Source organism: Natator depressus, chromosome 13, assembly GCF_965152275.1.
Source record: "Natator depressus isolate rNatDep1 chromosome 13, rNatDep2.hap1, whole genome shotgun sequence".
Taxonomy (NCBI): domain Eukaryota; kingdom Metazoa; phylum Chordata; order Testudines; family Cheloniidae; genus Natator; species Natator depressus.
In genome coordinates this window covers 28,766,299-28,787,213 of record NC_134246.1, presented here as the reverse complement: position 1 = coordinate 28,787,213, position 20,915 = coordinate 28,766,299, and the positions used below count along the sequence as shown (strand labels likewise).

General features: G+C 43.6%; 1 protein-coding gene across 3 annotated transcripts in view; it reads left to right on the top strand.

Moving 5' to 3' along the window:
• Positions 1-584: 584 nt before the first annotated feature.
• Positions 585-20,915, top strand: part of TOX2 (TOX high mobility group box family member 2) — a 260,543-nt gene continuing 240,212 nt past the window's right edge. For 2 of the 3 annotated variants that reach the window (XM_074970334.1, XM_074970331.1), the window contains exon 1: positions 585-790. In XM_074970334.1, coding sequence (XP_074826435.1) covers positions 689-790 — 102 coding nt within the window. In that variant the 5' untranslated portion in view covers positions 585-688. Of the gene's footprint in view, positions 791-1,222; positions 1,291-20,915 lie in introns of those variants that run through there. The other variant, XM_074970332.1, reaches the window with a different exon arrangement.

Sequence of the window (20,915 nt, the reverse complement as noted above, 5' to 3'; positions counted from 1 at the left end):
GGGGATTTGGGAGGTGAGTCCCAGAACCTCTCTTGGTGGAGGGTGTGGGGGCAGAGTCCCAGCCCCTCTCCTTTGTGTGGTGGAGGTTGGAGGGGTCCCAACCCCTCTTCTTTTGGGAGGTCCCAGCCCCTGTCATGTGGGGGGAATTCTGGGGTCCAAGTCCCTCTCCCGTGGGGGGAACTGAGGTAGGGGGTGCCAGCCCTGCTCCAGTTGTGGGAGGATTTGGGGGTCCCAGTGCTCCCGTTCTGGGGTTTTGGGGTGTCCCAGTGCTCCCGTCTTCTATGGGGGGGAGAGTTTGGGTCGGGGGTCCCAGCCCCTCTCCTGTGGGGGGAGCTTGGGGGCAGCCCCTCTCATGGGGGGAGTTGGGGTGGTCCCCGCCTCTCTCCCGTGGGGGGAGTTTGGGGAGGGGTCCCAGCCCCTCTTCAGTTGTGGGGAGATGGGGGGGGCAGCCCCTCTCCCTGGCGGGCGGGGCGGGGGGGGAGCGTCCCAGCCCCGCTCAGCGGCTCGGCGCCTGGAACAATAGCGAGCGAGCGAGCGAGCGAGGAGAGGAGCCGGCTCTGCCCCCCGCTCCCCGCCCCGCCCCTGCCTGCCGCACGCCCAGCCAGAGGCAGAGCCGCCGCCGCCGGAGGAGCCGGTTCCATGCCCGCTGGAGCCTCCGCGTGCCGCCGCCGCCCCCGCTAGCCCCGCCATGGACGTTCGCTTCTACCCCTCGGCGCCCAGCGCGGTGGCCTCGTTGCCCGGGGCCGAGCCCGGCTGCCTGGGCCCCCTGGACTATTACCACTGCAACAAGGTACCGCGGGCGGGGGGGTCCGGGCCGAGCGCCCAGCCCGGCCGGCAAACTTGCCGGGCGGGACCTGTCACCGCGGGCGGGCGGGCGCGGGCCAAGCCCGGGTGCTCGCCGCCCCGGACGGGCCGAACTCCCCCGGCGGGCAGCCCAGTGCCGCAGGCGGCCGAGCCCCGGCGCCCGGCCGGAGGGAATTTCAAAACTAGTTCCGAGAGCAGCGCCCGGGCCGGCAGCGAGCCCCCGGGGGCCGGCAGCGGCGGGGCCGCCTCTGCCCCCATCGCGCCCCCGGGGCTGCTGCCTGCGAACCCCCCCGGTGGCTGGAGGGGAAAACAAAGCACCGCACCGACAGCAGCGCGCACGCTGGGGTGTGTGTGAGAGCGAGGGAGTGAGTGGGGACGGGCAGGGGAGTTGCGGGCGCCCGGGGGGCGGCTTGTGCTCTAGAAGTGTGGCTCTGGGGCGATGGTTCGGGCTGGAGCATGCACGGGCTAGGAGAGACGCGCTTTCGGGTGAGTGTGGCCGCGTTGTGTGCTGGGTGCCTTTATTCACCCCTTCTCCACGGGGATGCTTTGCCCAAAGGGATCTCGGCGTGTTTTTTCCTGTATTTCGCAAACCTGGCTTCCCCAGCGTGGTTAGTTGCCGGGCCGCGGCTCTTGGTACATTTGTTTGCATTTTTCGGAACTCCGGCTTTGGACTCCGGGTTCTTGCCCCCGCACTTGTCAGTATCTCACTCGCCTTTTCATCCGCTCAACGCAGTTACTTCTGTTCAACACAGCAGACAGACCTGAGTTATGTATATTTCATAAGAGTTACAGTGCAGCATAGCAATCTTTCTAACCTAGATTTCTCCACTTGCTGCTGCACGGAAAAACACCCCCCCCCGCTTTTTTTTTTTTTTTTTGTAACTAGCAAGGAATTTGGTGGGGAGTATTCGAGAGTGCCAGAGGTATTTTAGGAAATAATCCTTCATCCAAGAGCAGCAAGAGGATAAAGCAGTGATAGATGGATTCAGCACTCGAGGGACAGGTAGTTCTCTGCAAGTGCCACCCTGCTCCACGGGTTTGAGGAAAACAACACGTAAACATTTTAGTAACAAAACAGTTTGGAGTAAAACCTTTGGAGAATTATTTATACGGATAAGCTTGAAGGCATAGCTGGGTCTGGGTTTCATATTGCTAAGTTCTGGTGCTCATATTTAAAAAGTTAATGAAAGTAGTGAAAGTTTTAATGTTTCAGAACTGCAACTAGAATGCCCATTTGTTTTTCTACGGTAACACTTTGAATCGAACTGAAGAAAAAAGCAATATGGTTTCTTAAGACTTAGCAAATGAATTTTCATTTGTAAACTGTACGTATTAAGCATTCTCTGCTGTTTGGGTCATTTAAATATCTTGTTTAACTTGAATTAGACTTGCTAATCTATAATCATTTCTTTAAAATGCCCAGATAATTTCTCTGAAGCTGAACAATTTTAATGGGAAATTACTTCCGTCCACCCCACTTTTGTTGGTTGCCCCTCTTTTTTTTTTTTTTTTTTAAACAACAGGATCACTCTGAAAATACTAAAAATTGGGCAAACAGCTGCACGGGAGGGAAGATACATTTTCATTAGTACAGAAACATCAATTGTGAAAGGTGTCCAGGAGTACATAAGCAGAAGACCCTGAGAGCTACAACTCTAAAATACTGCTTGTTTTAATAATATTAATAATAATAATTATACTATTAATTATTATTAAGAAGATTGTAGAAATTAGCTTGTTTTCCAGTTTTTTTGATGTAGAAGATGCTGCATGGGTTATTCATCCAAAGCTCTAATTGGGGCAGTGCTCATTTGTCCGTAACCTGAGTGATATGCTCTTCCTGTGGCAGTTTGAGAGCAGAGTGCCCTGTAGTGGAAAGTCACAATGTAAAAGTTAATATGTGCCTCCAAAAACTTTGACTTGAGCGATGGAGAAAATTCTGTGGGGCCCATTTTTGTGGAATCAACAGTGGGATTGGCAGGTTAGACTGTTGTGATCAGTTTGGAGCTATTTGTTAATACCTGTACATCCAGCGAGAGAACTGCTGTGAGTGCAATGCTCTGAGAGCACAGAAGGAGCTACTTTTCTGTAATTAATAGAGTAAAATAAGTAAATTTCTAGCCATTGCGCTGTCAAGCTGGATGGGATGTTGCACAGGAACGTACAGGGTACTGACCATGCCACCAGGTGCTGCTATTGTCACTACTACTGAAGATCTTAAGACAGGCAGAGGAAGAAGGGAAAATACTAACCCTTTCCCTGATGTTTAGAACATTTTTTTTTTTCTGAGCTATCAAATGCCATTTGCTTATGCACAGTGGGCCAACTTTACCTTAAATGAGAGCCCACTGGGTTGAATTTTGTTTTATGGACCAAGTGCAGAGAGATGCAAGTGTGGCTAATTTTAATATAAAGATTGAGCAAGATGAACAGGAGGTGGTGTGCATCATCTGGTTCTACTCCAGGGTATGTTTGTGGGGTGTGGGGACAGACCTGGCTACTGTGTGTTTGAATTCTCCTATCCTGTTCTGCACAGTGCAGGCTCAATTTGTTGTGCAGTTACTAGTGGTCCACTCTTCTCTGTAGATCCACCTTCCCAGGCATTCGGTAGAGAGCTACTCCTTGTGTGTGCGTATTTCTTCTGAAGCAAAAGGCTGCTTCCCCCTGTGAGATCTTCCCCTTTCATGAGACTCTTGGTCATCATATACAGATTCCCCTCCACTCATCCATGATATGTATTGTGTGTTTAGTGCTGACAAAGTGCTCATCATTGAACAACACACACAGATACAGACACGGAGAAGGCAGATGTGGTGTAAAGTCTGAAGGAAGAGGGAATGAATGCCTTAAAGGAGTTTAATTATCACTACTCATGGCCATTACGAATGTTAATTTGTTTTTGGGCTGGCTGTGAATAAGGAGAGGGCAGTAACGTGGTGCTGCATTCTACGTGCTACTCTTCTAACCCTTAATTCAGACCTGTGGGTGAGCGGCAGCTCCTCAGCATGATCCCCCTTCTCTATTATTAGATGAGAGTCTGGGCTGGAAGCAGATTGAGGTGGGAAGGACTCTTGGGCCTGGCTCGTGCTTCCTCTTCCATGGGCTGGTTCTTGTGCTTGAAGTCTCCATCTGCTGTAGCCCATGAAAACTTATGCTGAAATAAATTTGTTAGTCTCTAAGGTGCCCCAAGTCCTCCTTTTCTTTTTGCGGATACAGACTAACACGGCTGCTACTCTGAAACATCTGCATTGAGAACCTCAAAGCTCAGAAGTAAGTTTAAAGCTCTTGGACTAAAGTGCTTTTAGTTTTAGGTGGGCTCTTCCCCCCTCCCCCCATCCCCCGGCCTTTTGAGTATGTGGAGAAACACCAAGATTGAAAGGAGTGCGCAGTGTCACAGTGTATAAATAGCTCTAGCTGAGAGCATAACAATAGCTCTGCCGGTGCTATGGCTGAGCCAATAGGCACTTTCAGTACAACCAGCAAGCTCACTGAGGAAACACTCTTTAGCCCAAAGCATCCTGAAATGTTAATGTAATTGTTTTGTGCACTTACTGAACATGATATTGTTATCATGAGATTTCCGATCTCATCTGTGCGCTGCAGTGAGCTGCAATTCCTTTTTACAACTATTGAGGTGCCTATTATGCATGAGCATTTCCATTTTAAAAAAGACAGGAGCTTTTAAAGATAGAATGAAATGGGGGCATATGTTCAGCACCACATGCAAGGGACTGCCTGTGCATCTAAAGCTCTCCCAATGGGCTTCATGGGAGTGGGGCCCTCCGTTAGCTGTGTGCAATGGCGAATGCTAGCTCATGTAGGGCAAATTCTGGCCTCATTATGTGGCTCTTCTTCCCACCTTCCCTCTGGGGAAGGGGAATGGTTAGTGGAACCACACCTGTCCTCCTGCCCAGGCACTCCTGTTGATACCTATTACTGTAGCCTGTGAGTGCCCTCCTACTCTAGTCCCATTCCAACCATCTACCCTGAGGCATGGGTGCCTGGCATTGGCACCTCCTACTCCTGCATGCACATCAGTTCTTTTACATTTAGTGCCACCTACTGGGGTGGGGGGAAGATCTCCCCAGCAGGCTAAGGGTTTTTTACGTGATTAGGCGTATTATGATGCATTTTCCTCAGACTCTAAGAAGCCACTTATTTTTCAAGTTGTGTTATTTTTTATTGTGAATATATTATGTACGTGACCAAGGCAGCACACATCTGTGGCATGTAAGATGATTGACACTCCGTCATGTGATGGTTTTTACACACCCCTGCCTGCTCCATGAAAAACTTGGGTTCATGCCCACTTTGGTTGAAACGAATATTTATATGTGTCCTTTGCTTTTAAACAGTGTTTGAAATCCATGGTAAGTAAATTATGTATAAAGGGTTCATGGTAAATTGCAGTTTTATTGTCCTAGGGCCCCATCCTGCTCCCAGAGCCCTCAGTGAGCATGTACATTGTATTAGCTGAATTGTTGGCATGTATGTAATGAATAATTCAGGTACATTGAATATTACTTATTTTAATTAAAGGCCCAGTTGTGCAATGCTTATTCAGGCAAAACTGCTACTGAATAAAAGTAAGATAGTGGGGATCTTGCTTGAGTGAGGAAAGCAGGATCAGGACTGTTCTTTGTCTTATGGGCTATAGGCTGCAGTGTTATGTTGTAATGTACTGGATGTGTTATTGGGCTTCCAGTGCCCTTGCCTCTTATCTCTAGAAGGAACTTTTGACAGTGAATGAGTATGTTTCTGTATATTTCCCTACATAAAGAAATTTAAATATAGATCCCTCTTAACTATAACTGTGCATATTAAAAAGTTCTTGATATTAAATTTGCAAACAACCTGGTAATCATAATTACTGAACATAGTTTATGTTGTCTAACTCATGGTATATTTCACTCTCTGGTATAGAGAGTATATCTCTTTTAACACTAGGAATATATGCTCTGCTTGGTGCACCTCCCATTATTCTTAATGGGAGTTATGCACGCACGTCAAGGGAAAGCTGTAGACCCCGTAACATGTCTAACATCTTTAGAAGTCAATAGCATAATCAAAACCTGTGCCCTGAGCCAGAGGTTCTCAACCTTTTTCTTTCAGAGTCCGTCCCCCCCGACCCATCCCACAACATGCTATAAAAAATCCACGGCCCACAATAACTGGTTTTCTGCATGTAAAACCAGGGCCGGCATTAGGGGCTAGCAAGCAAGGTAATTGCCTGGGGCCCCATGTCACATGGCTCCCCCCCCCCCCCCCAAGCTACATTGATCAGGCTTCAGCTTCAGCCCCAGGTGGTGGGGCTTAGGGACTTGGGCTTCAGCCCCATGCGGTGGGGCTTTGCCTTTCTGCCCTGGGCCCTAGCAAGTCTAATGCTGGCCTTGCTTGGAGGCCCCTCTGAAACCTGCTCGAAGGCCTCTAGGGGGCCCTGGACTGCTGGTTGACAACCACTGCCCTAAGCCTTTCTAAGAAAACTATTAGTTACTTTGCTGCTTCAGATATACCATAACTTCCCTGTATTTTGCCTTCTCAGTTCTTAAATTGATAAAAAACTATTTTGTTAATATACTGTCATAAATTATAGATAATTAAAACCCACAAGCCATGAGATAAGTATAAATTTGTACCAACATTTTCTTCTTAAAAAACAAACACTCATTAGAATCTGAATCTGCCCTACTGGTATAAAACAGGGTCAATCTAATGAATACATTTTTATGGAACATTCTGTTTTGTTTTGACTTTTACTGTACATTGTAAATTGCAGTGATAAACACTGGCCTTTTTCAGTATTTTATTACTTTGCCATGCTGAAAGATAAAATATTTTCTGTTCCTTTTTACTTTCTAAGCCAGTTCTGTTTTGAAGAAACATAAATCTTTTTTTCTTTCAAGAGAGAATATTGGATAGGGAATAAATGTCCAGTAAATTTTTAATTTGGAGTTTATTTTATTCTCACTTTGTGCAGGGAACTCCTCTTGATAGCAAATGTTGAATAATTCCCTGAAGATGGGCAAAGACCTACAGTCTTGGGAATTATCTGAGTCACTCAGTGGGCCATCCCAGCTTCCTATAGCATATTCTTTGATGGTTTATGCATTCTATCTGCATAGTAGAAAGTGTTTGAAGCTCTGTTTTGCCGTGGGCTTTATTAAATCAGAAATTCAGAGCTAAATAATGAATGCCCATCCATTCATAGAAATTGTTGTTCTAGCTATATGTGCAGAGAGAAGGCTTTATTCTAGCTGCTTTCGGAATAATAGAGATATCTTGAAGACTACGGTGGTTTATATAACAATATGGTTGTGAAGATCAGTTCTGATTAAATCCCTTAAAGGCCTGATCCATAAAAGTTTTATGCGCATGTAGTGAGGAGGGAGTTGGCACACTGAAGATAATGGATCAAAATCTTAAAGTTTCTTTTACTTATTTATGATTTTTCAAATTGACTATGAACATTTTCCTTAAAATCACTGGGCCAGAGTCTGATTGTGGTTATGCAGCCATAAATCTGGACTAAATATTGATGTCAGCAGAGTTACTGCGTACTGACAGTGGTATAACAGAGATCAGAATCTGTCTCCGTGCATGTACAGTCAAAAAAGCATTACTGGTGACAAACTGTAGTTCACTTCGTATTCATAAAAAGGAGCAGTTCTATAGTGGTTTATAAAAGTGTACCACACACATTATTCCTGCTAGCTCCAGGGATGATTGTTAATGTAGAGGACACCTGTGACCCATGCTATGCTCTTTATCCCTGTTCTTTCAGTGTCCTACTTTTGCTATTTGTTTTATTCACTACGGGTAAAGTAGGATTGTTTGCTTTTTAGGGTATTTCTGCATGTTCCACTATTGCTTTCCTTGTGTGTCTGTATTAATCTGCAGAAGAGGCATGGACCACTCTGTATCCATATGCAGATTATTCAAGCCAGCAGCATTTTGTTGTGAATCAGGAAGGCGGGTGGAGGAGAGGGGGGAATGTGTCATCCCCCTAGATGTGGAATGAATTTTTTTTCCAGTTACCTTTATGTTCATCCTTTTTATGAATAGCGCTCTAAATGCTTTTACCATAAGTTGGATTATATCTTTCAGTATAAATGAAGCATATAATTGTGTTTTCCTAACTGCTCTACATTAAAAATAAGTTATTATGCTGCTAATGTGTTTTCCTAGACAATTTTCCATCTAGTCACTATCAGGCTTCTGTTTTTAGCTGTTGCGTACAACATCTTCTCTGGCTTCTTTCTATTTTATTTTGCATTGCTAAAGTATGGGTGAAGTGGTGCCATGATTCCAGTTTTGCTACCATTAACTCTTAATGGGAGATTTGAGTTTTAATGTTCCCCTTTTGTGATTTTTCCATACACCTTTTTTATAATTAAGGCTTATATTTTGGGATTCATTTTGTGTAGGGAGGGAGAAACCTACAATGCAACATACACTGAAATGAGCAATAATCAAAATTGTTATAAAGATGTGGTTGAGAATGGTGTTAAATCATCTGTCTGACTCACTTATATGAGTAGGTTTAAATATTTTAGTCATGTGCATCCTCCCTTCTTTTATAGTTCCATTTTTCAAAGAAGAAATGGCATCCATCAGAAAAAAAAACCCAGAAAGGAACAGTCTCCTGTGTAGCCTGCAGGCTGAATCTTTGCATTATGCCACAGAATATCCATCCTCCATTGTAATCTTTTGCATAGATTGGTTGACCTCTGTAGATATAATTAAATCTCTTCCTGGCTACTGTATGGTTTCATTTCAGCTCTGTGCTGTATGTAGCTGTTAGGTAAGTGTTAAATTAGGGCCCTATATCAGTAATTGTTATTGTGGTATGATTATTTGAAAATCAGTTTCTACTGGGTAGTGAGCTATTTCTCAGAAGCCTTATCTGAGGAAATCAGGTGACTTTTAGTCTGAGGCAGTTTCTTGACCTCTAATTATAGCGTGGTCACAAGAAGGCTGGATTGCATGAGTGCTTAATGTAATATGTAGATTTTCTGTATTGCCTTAAAAACTCACCCTCTCACTCCTTGTGAAATGATTATTCTGTGTTCATAAGGGTCGGCTAACCTCACAAGAGCAAGGAAATTAAAGTGGAAATATCTGGCCTGATCCTCAGTGTGAGTAATTCCTCTAAGTCAGTGGAGCAGTGCTGACTTACACCAGCTGCAGATACGGTCCCATTAACTTCTGTAAAAGATCCTTAAGACTGGCTAAGTTACTTGTATCACTTCCACTCTGCTATAGACATTACCCTGACACAAAGGATCATGGCACTGGATGTTGCAAAATCTATAGCCATGGTACTTCAGTGTTTTTATGGAGACGGAGATACTCTGTTCCAAAATGAAAACAATATTGGGCACACTTGTGGCCTTGGCTATGCATGCACGGCTCCCACTGGGCCAAAGTCAGCCCTGCTGTAATGTCATTCCGCCACTCACTCTGGATTTGACCCACGCCAGTGTCTGATGGCAGAACAGGGTTCATTGTTTTTGTGGGAGCTCTTTTAGAAGATTAGACAGATTAACACAGTTTTTCTTCCCACAAGATATACCAAAAATGTCTGACTCTGTTTCCATTCCTGTTTGGATTCCTTGCGGAGGCGTTGTCTTTTTCCTCTCCTGGCCTGTCTCTTGCTCCACTCCTCTAGCCCCGTTTTTCTCTTTCTCTCTCCTCTAGTGGAAGTCATTATCTTCCTCTTTCTCTGGGCTCAGCTCTTCTCCTTTTTGCTTCAGGTTCCCGTTGCGTCAGAGTTGGGAGACATGGATTTTATTGCTGTTTGAACTGAGCATGTCTCTGAGGCCTTCATTTTCAGAAGTAACTAGTGATTTTCAGCTCCATTTTTTGTGGTGCCCAGTCTGAGAGGGACCTGATTATCAGAAAGTGCTGGCCACCTGCTCTCTGCAACCTGGAGCTTTTGAAGGTAGTTCAAGTTGAGCATCCAGAAATGGAGGCATCCCAAATCACTGGTCACTTCTGAAAATTTACGTGTTTTGAGCCTCTGCTTTTCTACCTGTAAAATGGAGGGAATAATTCTTCCCTTTGTCACTAAGTTGAAGTTTAGTGTTTGGAAAGCCCTTAAGAGCTTCTAGAAAACAGCAAATGTTGTTACCGCCTCACTCTGACCTATCCTTCATTCATCTTCTAAAAATTCGGTCTTTGTGTCTCCTGGCTCTTTGCTTCAGAGTCTCCGATCCCTGTCTCCTCTATGCTTATCTCTTCTGCCTTCTCTCTTTTTGCAGAACTCACCTACCACTTCCTGGCTTCAATACCAACTTGATAGCAACACCAACATTGACCACACAAATAATTTTCATTCCCATTAGCACTAATCCAGAGAGAGGTGGCGGTACAGCCTAGGCCATCTTTAATACTTTTAAGAAGATTCTAAGCCATTTAAATATTTCTTGATTTCAAAATCAATTTAAATAAGGGAAATGGGTGGGAGAGTAACAGGATTGAAAGTATGTTCTGGAACCTTTTGCTTCCAGGTTCTCAGTTCAAATCCAGCTCAGGTTGTTACTGATTGAAATCTGTTCTCATTGAATGGCTGCTCCCTGGGATGTGTGAAAAGAGTTTGTGGGCCTTTGTCCAGGTTTTAGACAGGTGTCTACACTACTACATTTGCTGTTATTCTGGCATTCTGGTTGGCAGTCTCAGTAGAAAGACTAGTGACTGAATGGGTCACGTAGACTGAACTACCCTCTTACCCCTAAAGATGGTTTCTCCAGCTCAGGGATTTACTCGTCTTTATTTTGCTTCGGACAACGCCCTCCTCCTCCCCTCTCCCCCAGTTTTGGATTTTGACTAATCCGAGATTGTGAGCTCTCTGGGTTCTGGTTTTTGACTGGGCCTCTAGGCACCACATCAGCATAAAGAAATGAGGGATGTGGTGCAATGGTAAGGAATAGTGTGTGTGGGGCTTGCACTGGCCGTGCCTGGGCAGCTGTATCTGTTCTCTGGAGACATGTGCTCAGGCTCAAGGGGTGTCTGTCTGGCACTAGTTGCCAGCACTGTATTAGTGGACTTCATTTTTTCCTTTATATGCCATCACCGCTCCCTAATTTACAGATAAACACTTTCTCTGTTAAAGAAATAAAACAATGGAGAATATGAAATGGTTCTAATCTTTTACAGAGGTTTATCTTAACATTGCATTTTTATAAGGTGAGCAATTTTAACCGCACTAATCTGGAGTGTAAAAATGATCTCATAATAGAAGTTTTCTAGGGAATCCCAAGGGGAGCTGGATTTGTAACCCTATTGTCTAAAGGGAGCAGGGTACCCAAGATTCCTTAATCGGCAGGAAAGAGACTTTGTCAATGTGGAAGTGATTATAATTTTATGAAAACTTTTAAGAAAACTCTTTGTCAAGAGCTGGAATAGAGTTTAATTGAATTATCTTGGCCTGTCTCTGCACTTGGGGTGGGTAGGGGAAGCATTTGGATATAATTGGAAAAAAAAAAAAAAAGTAGAAATACTTTAAAAATTGAAAAACGGGCACTTTGACCACAGAAAAATGTGGCTTGTCATCACACTAGGAACTAACAGTCACTTCCATTACTTCTGAGCTCTGCTTGCCAGTGGTTTCATGTTAAACTCAGGAAGGTAATTCTTCCTCCCCCGCCCCGCCCAGTGTATTATCTTGTCTGTAAGTAGTGAACATTAAATGAAGAAGAATGCAGTGTTAAAAATATCAAGCTTTCAGAAATGGCTGGCAGACCTTACCAGTGATAAGCATTGTTGACTGAAAATCAAACAGCAAAAGAAAACCCTTCCAACAAGAGCCATGGAGTGAACCCTGTAGCCAGACAGTGAGGTCACCCAAGCTTCAGTCTGTGTATATTTAGGAACCTGCACTGGAATTATGGTCTGGTCTCCTCTACACCAGACGGACAGTGGTGACATGTTGTTTTTGAACCTGACAAATCTTAAAACCAAGGAAACATTTACTGTATGCCAAGAAAACCAAAGCAGTGTTTTCATTATTAAGTGGTACAATTTTTTTTAAGATAAAGAGCCTGCCCTAAGAAAAGACTATGTAGTCATAAAGTAAACTGAAGACTAACTGCACGTTTGTTATTTATTAACTAATTGACAACCTCTGGTTCTACAACAAGGTGGCAAATTAATTGTGGGAGGCCATCTGCCTAAAAATTGGGCAGCTCAGCCACTGCCTGGCCAGAGAGCGCATAGAGGCTTTTTGGGATTTGATTTAAAGCAGATTGAAACATTGGTCTTTGAAAATTATTTTCAGTCAGTGTGTCACTTTAGTAATGGGCTTTGAAGAGGGAAAAATTTATAATCTTTATAGCTGCTTAAGCCTACCACGTTCTAAACTCTGTGTTAGAATGGCTGTAACTTGGCCTTCTCTTCCCTGGCAGAGTAGCCTGCTAGTAAGTCTAACATGAATAACACAGGTGGAGTTTTTTCTTAAATTTTAATTACTTGTGAAAGTACAGTGACAAATAGTTAACTTGTGTGCATGTGGATGCAAACTAAATAGATGTTCTTCTCATTTGATCTCAGTCTTCACTGGGCTATATTGGCTAGTCCTTCGTCTGATGGAACTGAAACCTCTTATGCAGTTTATCGACAGATTTAGGCCTCAGTCCTGCAACTGGCCCAGCATGGACAGCTGCCTCCTCACCATTGACTTCAGTGGGCTTTCTGGTGGGTGCAGGGTCTGCCTGTGGAGCCAGATGCAGGAGCTGGGCCTTACACATGAGAGGTAGCCTCACTGCTGCTGTACTTGGCATGACTTGGCAATTGTGTATGTCTCCATTTGTCAGATGCACCTTGGTCTAGATACACCAAAGATTGCTTTAAAATGGTTCTCTTGGCACTTTCTAGGTATGAGAAGCAGGAAGGAAAATGTCATTAATCTCTCTCTCTCTCTGTGTGTGTATATATATATATATGTGTGTGTGTGTGTATATATATATATGTGTGTGTGTGTGTATATATATATATATATATATATATATATAATATGTTGGATTTGTAATTCTGTATACTACATCGGTGGTGATGGCTTCAATCAGATGGTAAATAGGAACTTAATAATAAAAAGGGCATTAATCCATACTAATAAAAGGCGAAACATCTAATTCCTTGTAAAATGTGCCAGAGCTGACTGAGATTTGAAAAGCTTTTTCCTGTACAAATACTTGCATATTGCAAACTCCTGATCTGGCACTGGAGGGGTGCTCTCCCAATGTATGTGACTTTCCATGGTATAGTTTTGTTTCTTTGCAAAGGTCGTGGTCATAGACAGAAAGTCTGAGAGGAAGTGAGTACAGAAGTGAAAATGAGGGTCCTAGATTTTAAAGCCAGAAGGGGCTGTTAGATTATTTAGTCTGACTCTGTTACCCCTGTTTTAGCCCAATAAGTTGTGTTTGGCTAGAACATCTTTCAGAAAGACATCCAGTCTTGATTTGAAGACATTGAGAGATAGAGTATCAGCTGTTTCCCCTGATAGGTTGTTCCAATGGTTAATTACTCTCATCGTTAAAAAATTGTGCCTTATTTCCAATTTAATTTTAGAGAAAAATGATTAGTTTCTCCTAGCCTTGCAGCCCTCCTGCCTTTTCCAAGGCAGCAGAATATCACACTCATGACTTTCCTGTTTAAACTGGTCCAAACTGGAGACTCACCAACTTGCCTTTCAAATTATGCATATATGTTTGGATTAGCTGAAGGCCTGAGTCCTGTGTTTTTACCAGTGGAGAGTAAGAATGAACTTCCATACGTTCCCATGAACTCCCATGACTGCTTCTTGGAGCAGCTAGTCCTGGAACCCACAAGAGGAGAGGCAATTCTTGATTTAGTCCTCAGTGGAGTACAGGATCTGGTCCAAGAGGTGAATATAGCTGGACTGCTTGGTAATAGTGACCATAATATAATTAAATTTAACATCCCTGTGGTGAGGAAAACACCACAGCAGCCCAACACTGTAGCATTTAATTTCAGAAAGGGGGACTACACAAAAATAAGGAGGGTAATTAAACAGAAATTAAAAGGTCCAATGCAAAAAGTGAAACCCCTGCAAGCTGCATGGAAGCTTTTTAAAGACACCATGATAGAGGCTCAACCTAAATGTATACCCAGAGGTGAAAGTAAGCCGGTCCGGTCCCTGCCTCTTCCGGTTGAGGCCACGCCCCCTGCTCAGAACTCCAGAATACGGGTAAGTCCTTTAACTTACTTTCACCCCTGTATATACCCCAAATTAAAAAACATAGAGAACCAAAAAAGTGCCATTGTGGCTAAACAACAAAGTAAAAGAAGCAGTGAGAGGCAAAAAGGCTTCCTTTAAAAAGTGGAAGTTAAATCCTAGTGAGGAAAATAGAAGGGAACATAAACTCTGGCAAATGAAATGTAAAAATATAATTAGGACGACCAAAAAAGAATTGGAAGAACAGCTATCAAAAAGTAATAACAATTTTTTTTTAAAGTAAATCAGAAGCAGGAAGTGTGCTAAACAACTAGTGGGGCTACTGGACGATCAAGATGCTAAAGGAGCACTCAAGGACGATAAGGCCATTGCGGAGAAACTAAATGGATTCTTTGCATCGGTCTTCATGGCTGAGGATGCGAGGGAGATTCTCAAACCTGAGCCATTCTTTTTAGGTGACAGATGTGAAGAACTGTCCCAGATTGAGGTGTCATTAGAGGAGGTTATGGAACAAATTGATAAACAGTGATAAGTCACCAGAACCAGATGGTATTCACCCAAGAGTTCTGAAGGAACTCAAATGTGAAATTGCAGAATTACTAACTGTAGTCTGTAACCTATCATTAAACCAGCTTCTGTACCGGATGACTGGAGAACAGCTAACGTAACACCAATTTTTAAAAAGGGCTACGGAGGTGATCCTGGCAATTAGAGGCCAGTAAGCCTGACTTCACTACTGGGCAAACTGGTTGAAACTATAGTAAAGAACAAAATTGTCAGACACATAGATGAACATAATTTGTTGGGGAAGAGTCAACATGGTTTTTGTAAAGGGAAATCATACCTCACCAGTCTACTAGAATTCTTTGAGGGGGTCAACAAGCATGTGAATGGGGGGATCCAGTGGATATAGTGTACTTAGATTTTCAGAAAGCCTTTGACAGGGTCGTTCACCAAAGGCTCTTGAGCAAAGTAAGCGGTCATGGGATAAGAGGGAAGGTCCTCTTATGGATTGGTAACTGGTTAAAAGATAGGAAACAAAGGGTAGGAATAAATGGTCTGTTTTCGGAATGGAGAGAGGTAAATAGCGGTGTCCCCCAGGGGTCGGTACTGGGCCAAGTCCGATTAAACATATTCATAAATGATCTGGAAAAAGGGGTAAACAGTGAGGTGGCAAAATTTGCAGATGATACAAAACTACGCAAGATAGTTAAGTCCCAGGCAGATTGTGAAGAGCTACAAAAGGAGCTCATGAAACTGGATGACTGGGCAACAAAATGGCAGATGAAATTCAATGTTGATAAATGCAAAGTAATGCACATTGGAAAACATAATCCCAACTATACATATAAAATGATGGCGTCTAAATTAGCTGTTCCCACTCAAGAAAGAGAAATTGGAGTCACTGTGGATAGTTCTCTGAAATCATCCACTCAATGTGCAGCGGCAGTCACAAAAGCGAACAGAATGTTGGGAATCATTAAGAAAGGGCTAGATAGTAAGACAGAAAATATCCTATTGCCACTATAGAAATCCATGGTAGGGTATAACAGGGTTCAAAAAAGAATTCATGGAGGATAGGTCCATCAATGGCTATTAGTGAGGATGGGCAGGGATGGCGTGCACAGCCGCTGTTTGCCAGAAGCTGGGAATGTGTGATAAGGGATGGATCACTTGATGATTACCTGTTCTGTTCATTCCCTCTGGGGTACCTGGCATTGGCCACTGTTGGAAGACAGGGTACTGGGCTAGATGGACCTTTGGTCTGACCCAGTATGGCCACTTTTATGTTCTTATGATCCCAAAATCCAGGGTACACACTTCTTCTGCACTCATATACTAAAACAAATCAGTATGTTCGAATTGAGGAATGTTAGGTTATACTTCCAGTAAGGTCATGCAAGGTCCTGAAGCAAGTTGTGAATCTTGATTTGCTGGAAGTATATGAAGGGTGTAAGCAGTCAGATGAGCTAGTTGTTGCTGCCAACAGGAAATTGCAGGAGGGACAAATCACAGTTTTTCAGGGAAACTTCTGTATCTTACTTTTGGGTTAACCTGAAGTGTTTGATTCATTTAAAAAGAAAAAGAGTACTTGTGGCACCTTAGAGACTAACCAATTTATCTGAGCATAAGCTTTCGTGAGCTACAGCTCACTTCATCGGATGCTGCATCCGATGAAGTGAGCTGTAGCTCACGAAAGCTTATGCTCAAATAAATTGGTTAGTCTCTAAGGTGCCACAAGTACTCCTTTTCTTTTTGCGAATACAGACTAACATGGCTGCTACTCTGAAACCTTTATTCATTTAGGTTCCTTTAGTGTTATAACCCTCCTGTATAACAACATCTAAAACAAGTGCCCATTAGCTGCAAAGCAGTGCTCCCAGCTGCCTTAGTTACATGGGACAGCTTGAATTTCAACATCCTTCTCTTCGGGTCATGGTCAGATCCTCAACTCGAGTTAAAATGTCATAGTGCCATGTGTCAGATTGGAAAGCATGTTCTGTTTTAGAAAGGGATGATTCTGAGAGCTTCTCACTAAATGTCAACATTATAGTGAAAGCTGGATGGCTCTGGCGATTTAAGAACCACTACAGAGCCTTCCAGCACTAGGTTCTTGGTTCTAACTGGGCTCGCATTAGCAATGACCAAATATTATTATCATTGGACGCTGGTCAGGCAGCCTATGTGAAACAGCACTGGTGCATCTCAGTGCAATTGTGTGTGAACAGGTATCCGCACCATAAATAAGTTCCATGCACTGTGGTATTAATGGGCCTTTCTGTGGTCAAGTTCAGCAGAAAGAACAAGGATTAAATGGACCATTGGGAATCAGCTGCTCTCATCCCTATGGTGGCCCCTGTGGGTCAGAGCTGGGGCACAGTGTTGAGGCAATGTGGGGAAGCTTGTGCTGCTTCTGTTGCGTTTGCTCTGTGGATAAACGGTCTCCAGTTCTATCGTCACCTCACACCCACACTAAATTTGCTTAAAAATAATAAAGTGAAGGTGAGCTTGTGTAATTATACATTTAACATGCCAAGATGCTGCTGTTATAGTTATTTTTTCTAAATAAGCTTATCTAAGGCTCATGGATCTCTGATAATTATGGCAATGAAACTAAATGGTGTAACCTTTTGGTGCGGTGTTAGACAAAGTTACTGGTGGACCTGTATGTTCACAGGATGCTGTTCCACCAGGTGGTGAGCACCCTCCATTTCAATTGACTTCTCTGGGAGCTGAAACTGCTTAGCATCTCTCACAACTTACTCAGTGCAGCATCGAGCCCTAGGTGAGAAGAAAATTCTGCTTCATTATGTTTCAGAGCACAGTTTGACAATGACCAGGCCTTGGTTAATAGAGACCACTGAGTTCAGAGAACTGACTGAGCAGGGAGATGACTTGCTAAACACTGACCATTTTTCTCTCTCTTTGTCCAGTTTTCCTCCCCCCCCCCCCCTTTTATCTGAGCATTGCATCTTATACACATATTTCCTGCCTTGGGGCTGGTGTGGCACGTCTGCTTGCTGTGTCTGCCAGTTCTGATGTTTGGTTCCTCCTTGCTAGCACCACTTGCTTCTGCAGAAGCATTTGATGGTGTTATGTAAGCCTTGAATCACAACCTAACACTTTCACAGCAGACACTGCTAAGCACACTGGGTCAAATTCACCCCTGCACTAACTCCACTGATTTCAGTAGAATTGCACTGTGGGTGAATTTGGCTCAGCAACTAATGGGAGGAAACAGATATCAGTAATGGCATTCAGAGGAATCTGAATAAGTAGTTCTGTTATCTCAGGTAGCTTCAGCTTGAGCTATGAACGAGCACCATAAGTCACTGTAGGCTGGGATTTAAATTGCTTCTAGACCACAGCCATTGCACATTAAAACTAATTTTTGGTTTTAGAAGAAGATGCTCCGAGTCTCCTGCTTGAGATCTGGGGGAGTTCATGTCACAATACTGCTACAAGTTCTTTAGCTGACTCTCATGAAGGACCATGCAGTATATCACTGAAACAAAAACCACAGCTCTGACTGTGACTTATCATGACCTTTCCATGTGGGCCTCTCTCCATCAGACTGGTTAGGCTCTCAGCTATTTTCATGGCAGGCACCATATTTTAATAGAGAAATTGTTTGCTGAGCACCACCTCTGCCATGCATGACTGGATAGGCTTTCTCCCCTCCCAGTGGTGCTTGAATAACATCTCTGTGGCAACTACAACAATTGCTTACACGGAAAAGTGGTGTTAATAGAATTTGTAATGCACTTCTAAATGTCTCTTAATTGGATATGGCTGCTGGAGGGGAAAAAAGCAGGAAAGCCAGGAGTGCTGTGTAACCAGCCACTTTTCTGTGCTCCATGCACCACAGTTGGGAAACCACTGGGTTAGTGGGAAGTGAATCCTGTTGAACTGGCCTGATGGTGCTGCTGAACTTCTGTAAGGGACTAGGATAAAACCCTCTCCACTTCTGATTTAAGACAAGATGTGAACCTATTGGAAAGGCTCAGTTACACCAGTGCAACTTCACAAAGATCAGTGGAGCTGTGTGGGTGTAAGTGAAGGCAGAATTTGTCTCTGGAGCAGAGAGACTAGTTCATTAGCCTTTAGCAGGTTGATAATTCCCATCTCAGTCTCCAGTCAATCCACAGTGCCACAAAGTAAAAGAAATAATGGGCCAGCTCCTCAGCTGTTAAAAATCAGCATAGCTCCACTGACTCTGAGTAGAGCTGCTCTTTTACGCTATGTGAGGATATGGCCCTCTGCTTTGATAGATGAGTTGTGTACATGCAAGATGGTGGTTACTGTATAGCTCTGTACTTCAGTCTTTAAGGCCTAGCATGCCATGTCTGATTTTTGTAATTTGATTCATTGTAGCTATAATGGATTCTTACTCACGTGCTATACACTAAGCCAAGCCCGGTACCACCAGTGGTGTGAGCACCTCATTTTGAGAACTGCTGGTGTGACTCATAAAAATAATGCTGTGTCCCACATACAGTGCAGCAGAAGTGAATTAATCATATCCTTTTTGTTCTAACATAATGCTCAGCACTGGATTGAGTTACAGAAATAATTTCTTCTGCGGAGTTCTCATCTTCTTTATTTTTCCTTCTCTGTACTGTCTATAATCAAATTAAGTTCTTGAGGAACAAAAGATTTACTAGGGGGGAAAACATCCAAGGAATGCATTAACCTGCTAAATGCTTGTATAGACTAGAGATTCTCAATGGTGTAACTCATTACACTGCTGCCAATGCTCTGTCGTGCGCTGCACCCGTGTAATGTAGGGAGATTGTGCCAGTTTGGGAGGCATTTAATTGGGTCTCTTGATATTGGTCTCCGCAGAGAGTCAAGGCTTGAATGAGCCACAGAGACTGAGTGTTAACTGCAGGGCTGGTCCCTCCAGCTCTGGGCTGTAGCACTTAGGAGATGCAGTTGCAGTGTGTGGGGTAGCCTGCCTTGCAACTGTATATAGCTGTGTAAATCAAATAGAAAAAAGGGGGAGGAGGAACACTTTCAAGCAGAGAGGTGCCCTTAGTCCTCAGGTAATGGGAACAGGGTGTACTAGTAGGAGGAATGTGTGGTACATGTTCTACAGTAGATATTGCACATGTACTGTGGGGCAAACCTACCCTCCCGCTCCTGCCCTGCCCCCACAACCATGGCACATTCCCTGCCTGGGGAAACTGGGCAGATCACACTTTGGGGGAGCTCTGAATAGCGTGAGCTCACTCCCTGCACGATGCTGAGTCCAGGGAGTACACGGGCAATCGGTGTACATCGCAGGAGGATGACAGAGGAGCTCTGGAATTCACCATATCATGGATTCTCTGTTATGGCTGGGGTGCACAAGAGAGGTGGAGGACTGCAGTAGTGTCCATAGAGTGTCTGCAGAGCCATCTCTTCCATGCCCAGCCCAACTACTTGAGCTTCTCAAGAAGGAAACAGTCACTATTGTAGTGTACGTGATGAGTTTTGTGGTGAAGGTGGATTTCAAAGCAGCAGATATTTCCCTACCTGTTAGTAAAACTAACACTTAAAAAAAATTACTTATATGCGACCCTTTCCTGCCCAGTTTATTATGAAAAGATAGATCTTTTGGACCAAAGACAAAAAGATCCAAGGTAAAGACAAGGCTACCATGAACTTAGGCAAAAGCTGTCCTATAACCATTAAATACTATGGAACAAAATGGACTCAACATGAGAACTCATAGCAAATCTCTCAATACAGTTCACAATAACTCTGTAGGTGCATGAGACAGCTTGTGGGTATCTGATGTGTTGATTCACTTCAAAGCCGGTTATAGTGCAGCTGCTAAGGGATCCAGCAAAAGTTGGCTAGTGCTGCTGTGCTTCTTGCTTTCTATAATTTGATGATTTCTATTGCTCGTGAAAGAGAGAGCTGTTAGTGCTAGCTAGAGCCAGGTGCAGTTATCCTGAATGTAATGTGAAATTACAAGAGCTGTAAAATAGGACTTAACTCTCAGTTTGCTTCAACTTCTAGGATGACAGAGGACTGACTTAAAGGGCCAGTTACCAATCGGTTACACCAGTGTACAATTGGAGTAACACTATTCGCTTCCATTGAGTTACTCTGGATTTATACTGGTATAACTGTGATCAGAATTGGGTCCAGATAATTTTAGACTATGGTGGGATGGGTGAGAGAAATGAAAGTCTAGCAGTAATTCAATGCCAACTACAAATACACTGTCAAGTACATCATGTTGTATAATTTAGAAAGGCTGCTATTTTTAGAAGGCCATTAGAATTCTGCTTTTCCAGAAAATAAGGGAAAGGAGAGCTTGGAATGAAGCATGTGTTTTAAAAGGAGTCTTTCCATGTGTCGTGAAGACAAAGGACGTTTTACCATAATATTTTTAATGTACAGCATCTTATATAGAATGCATTTGGCA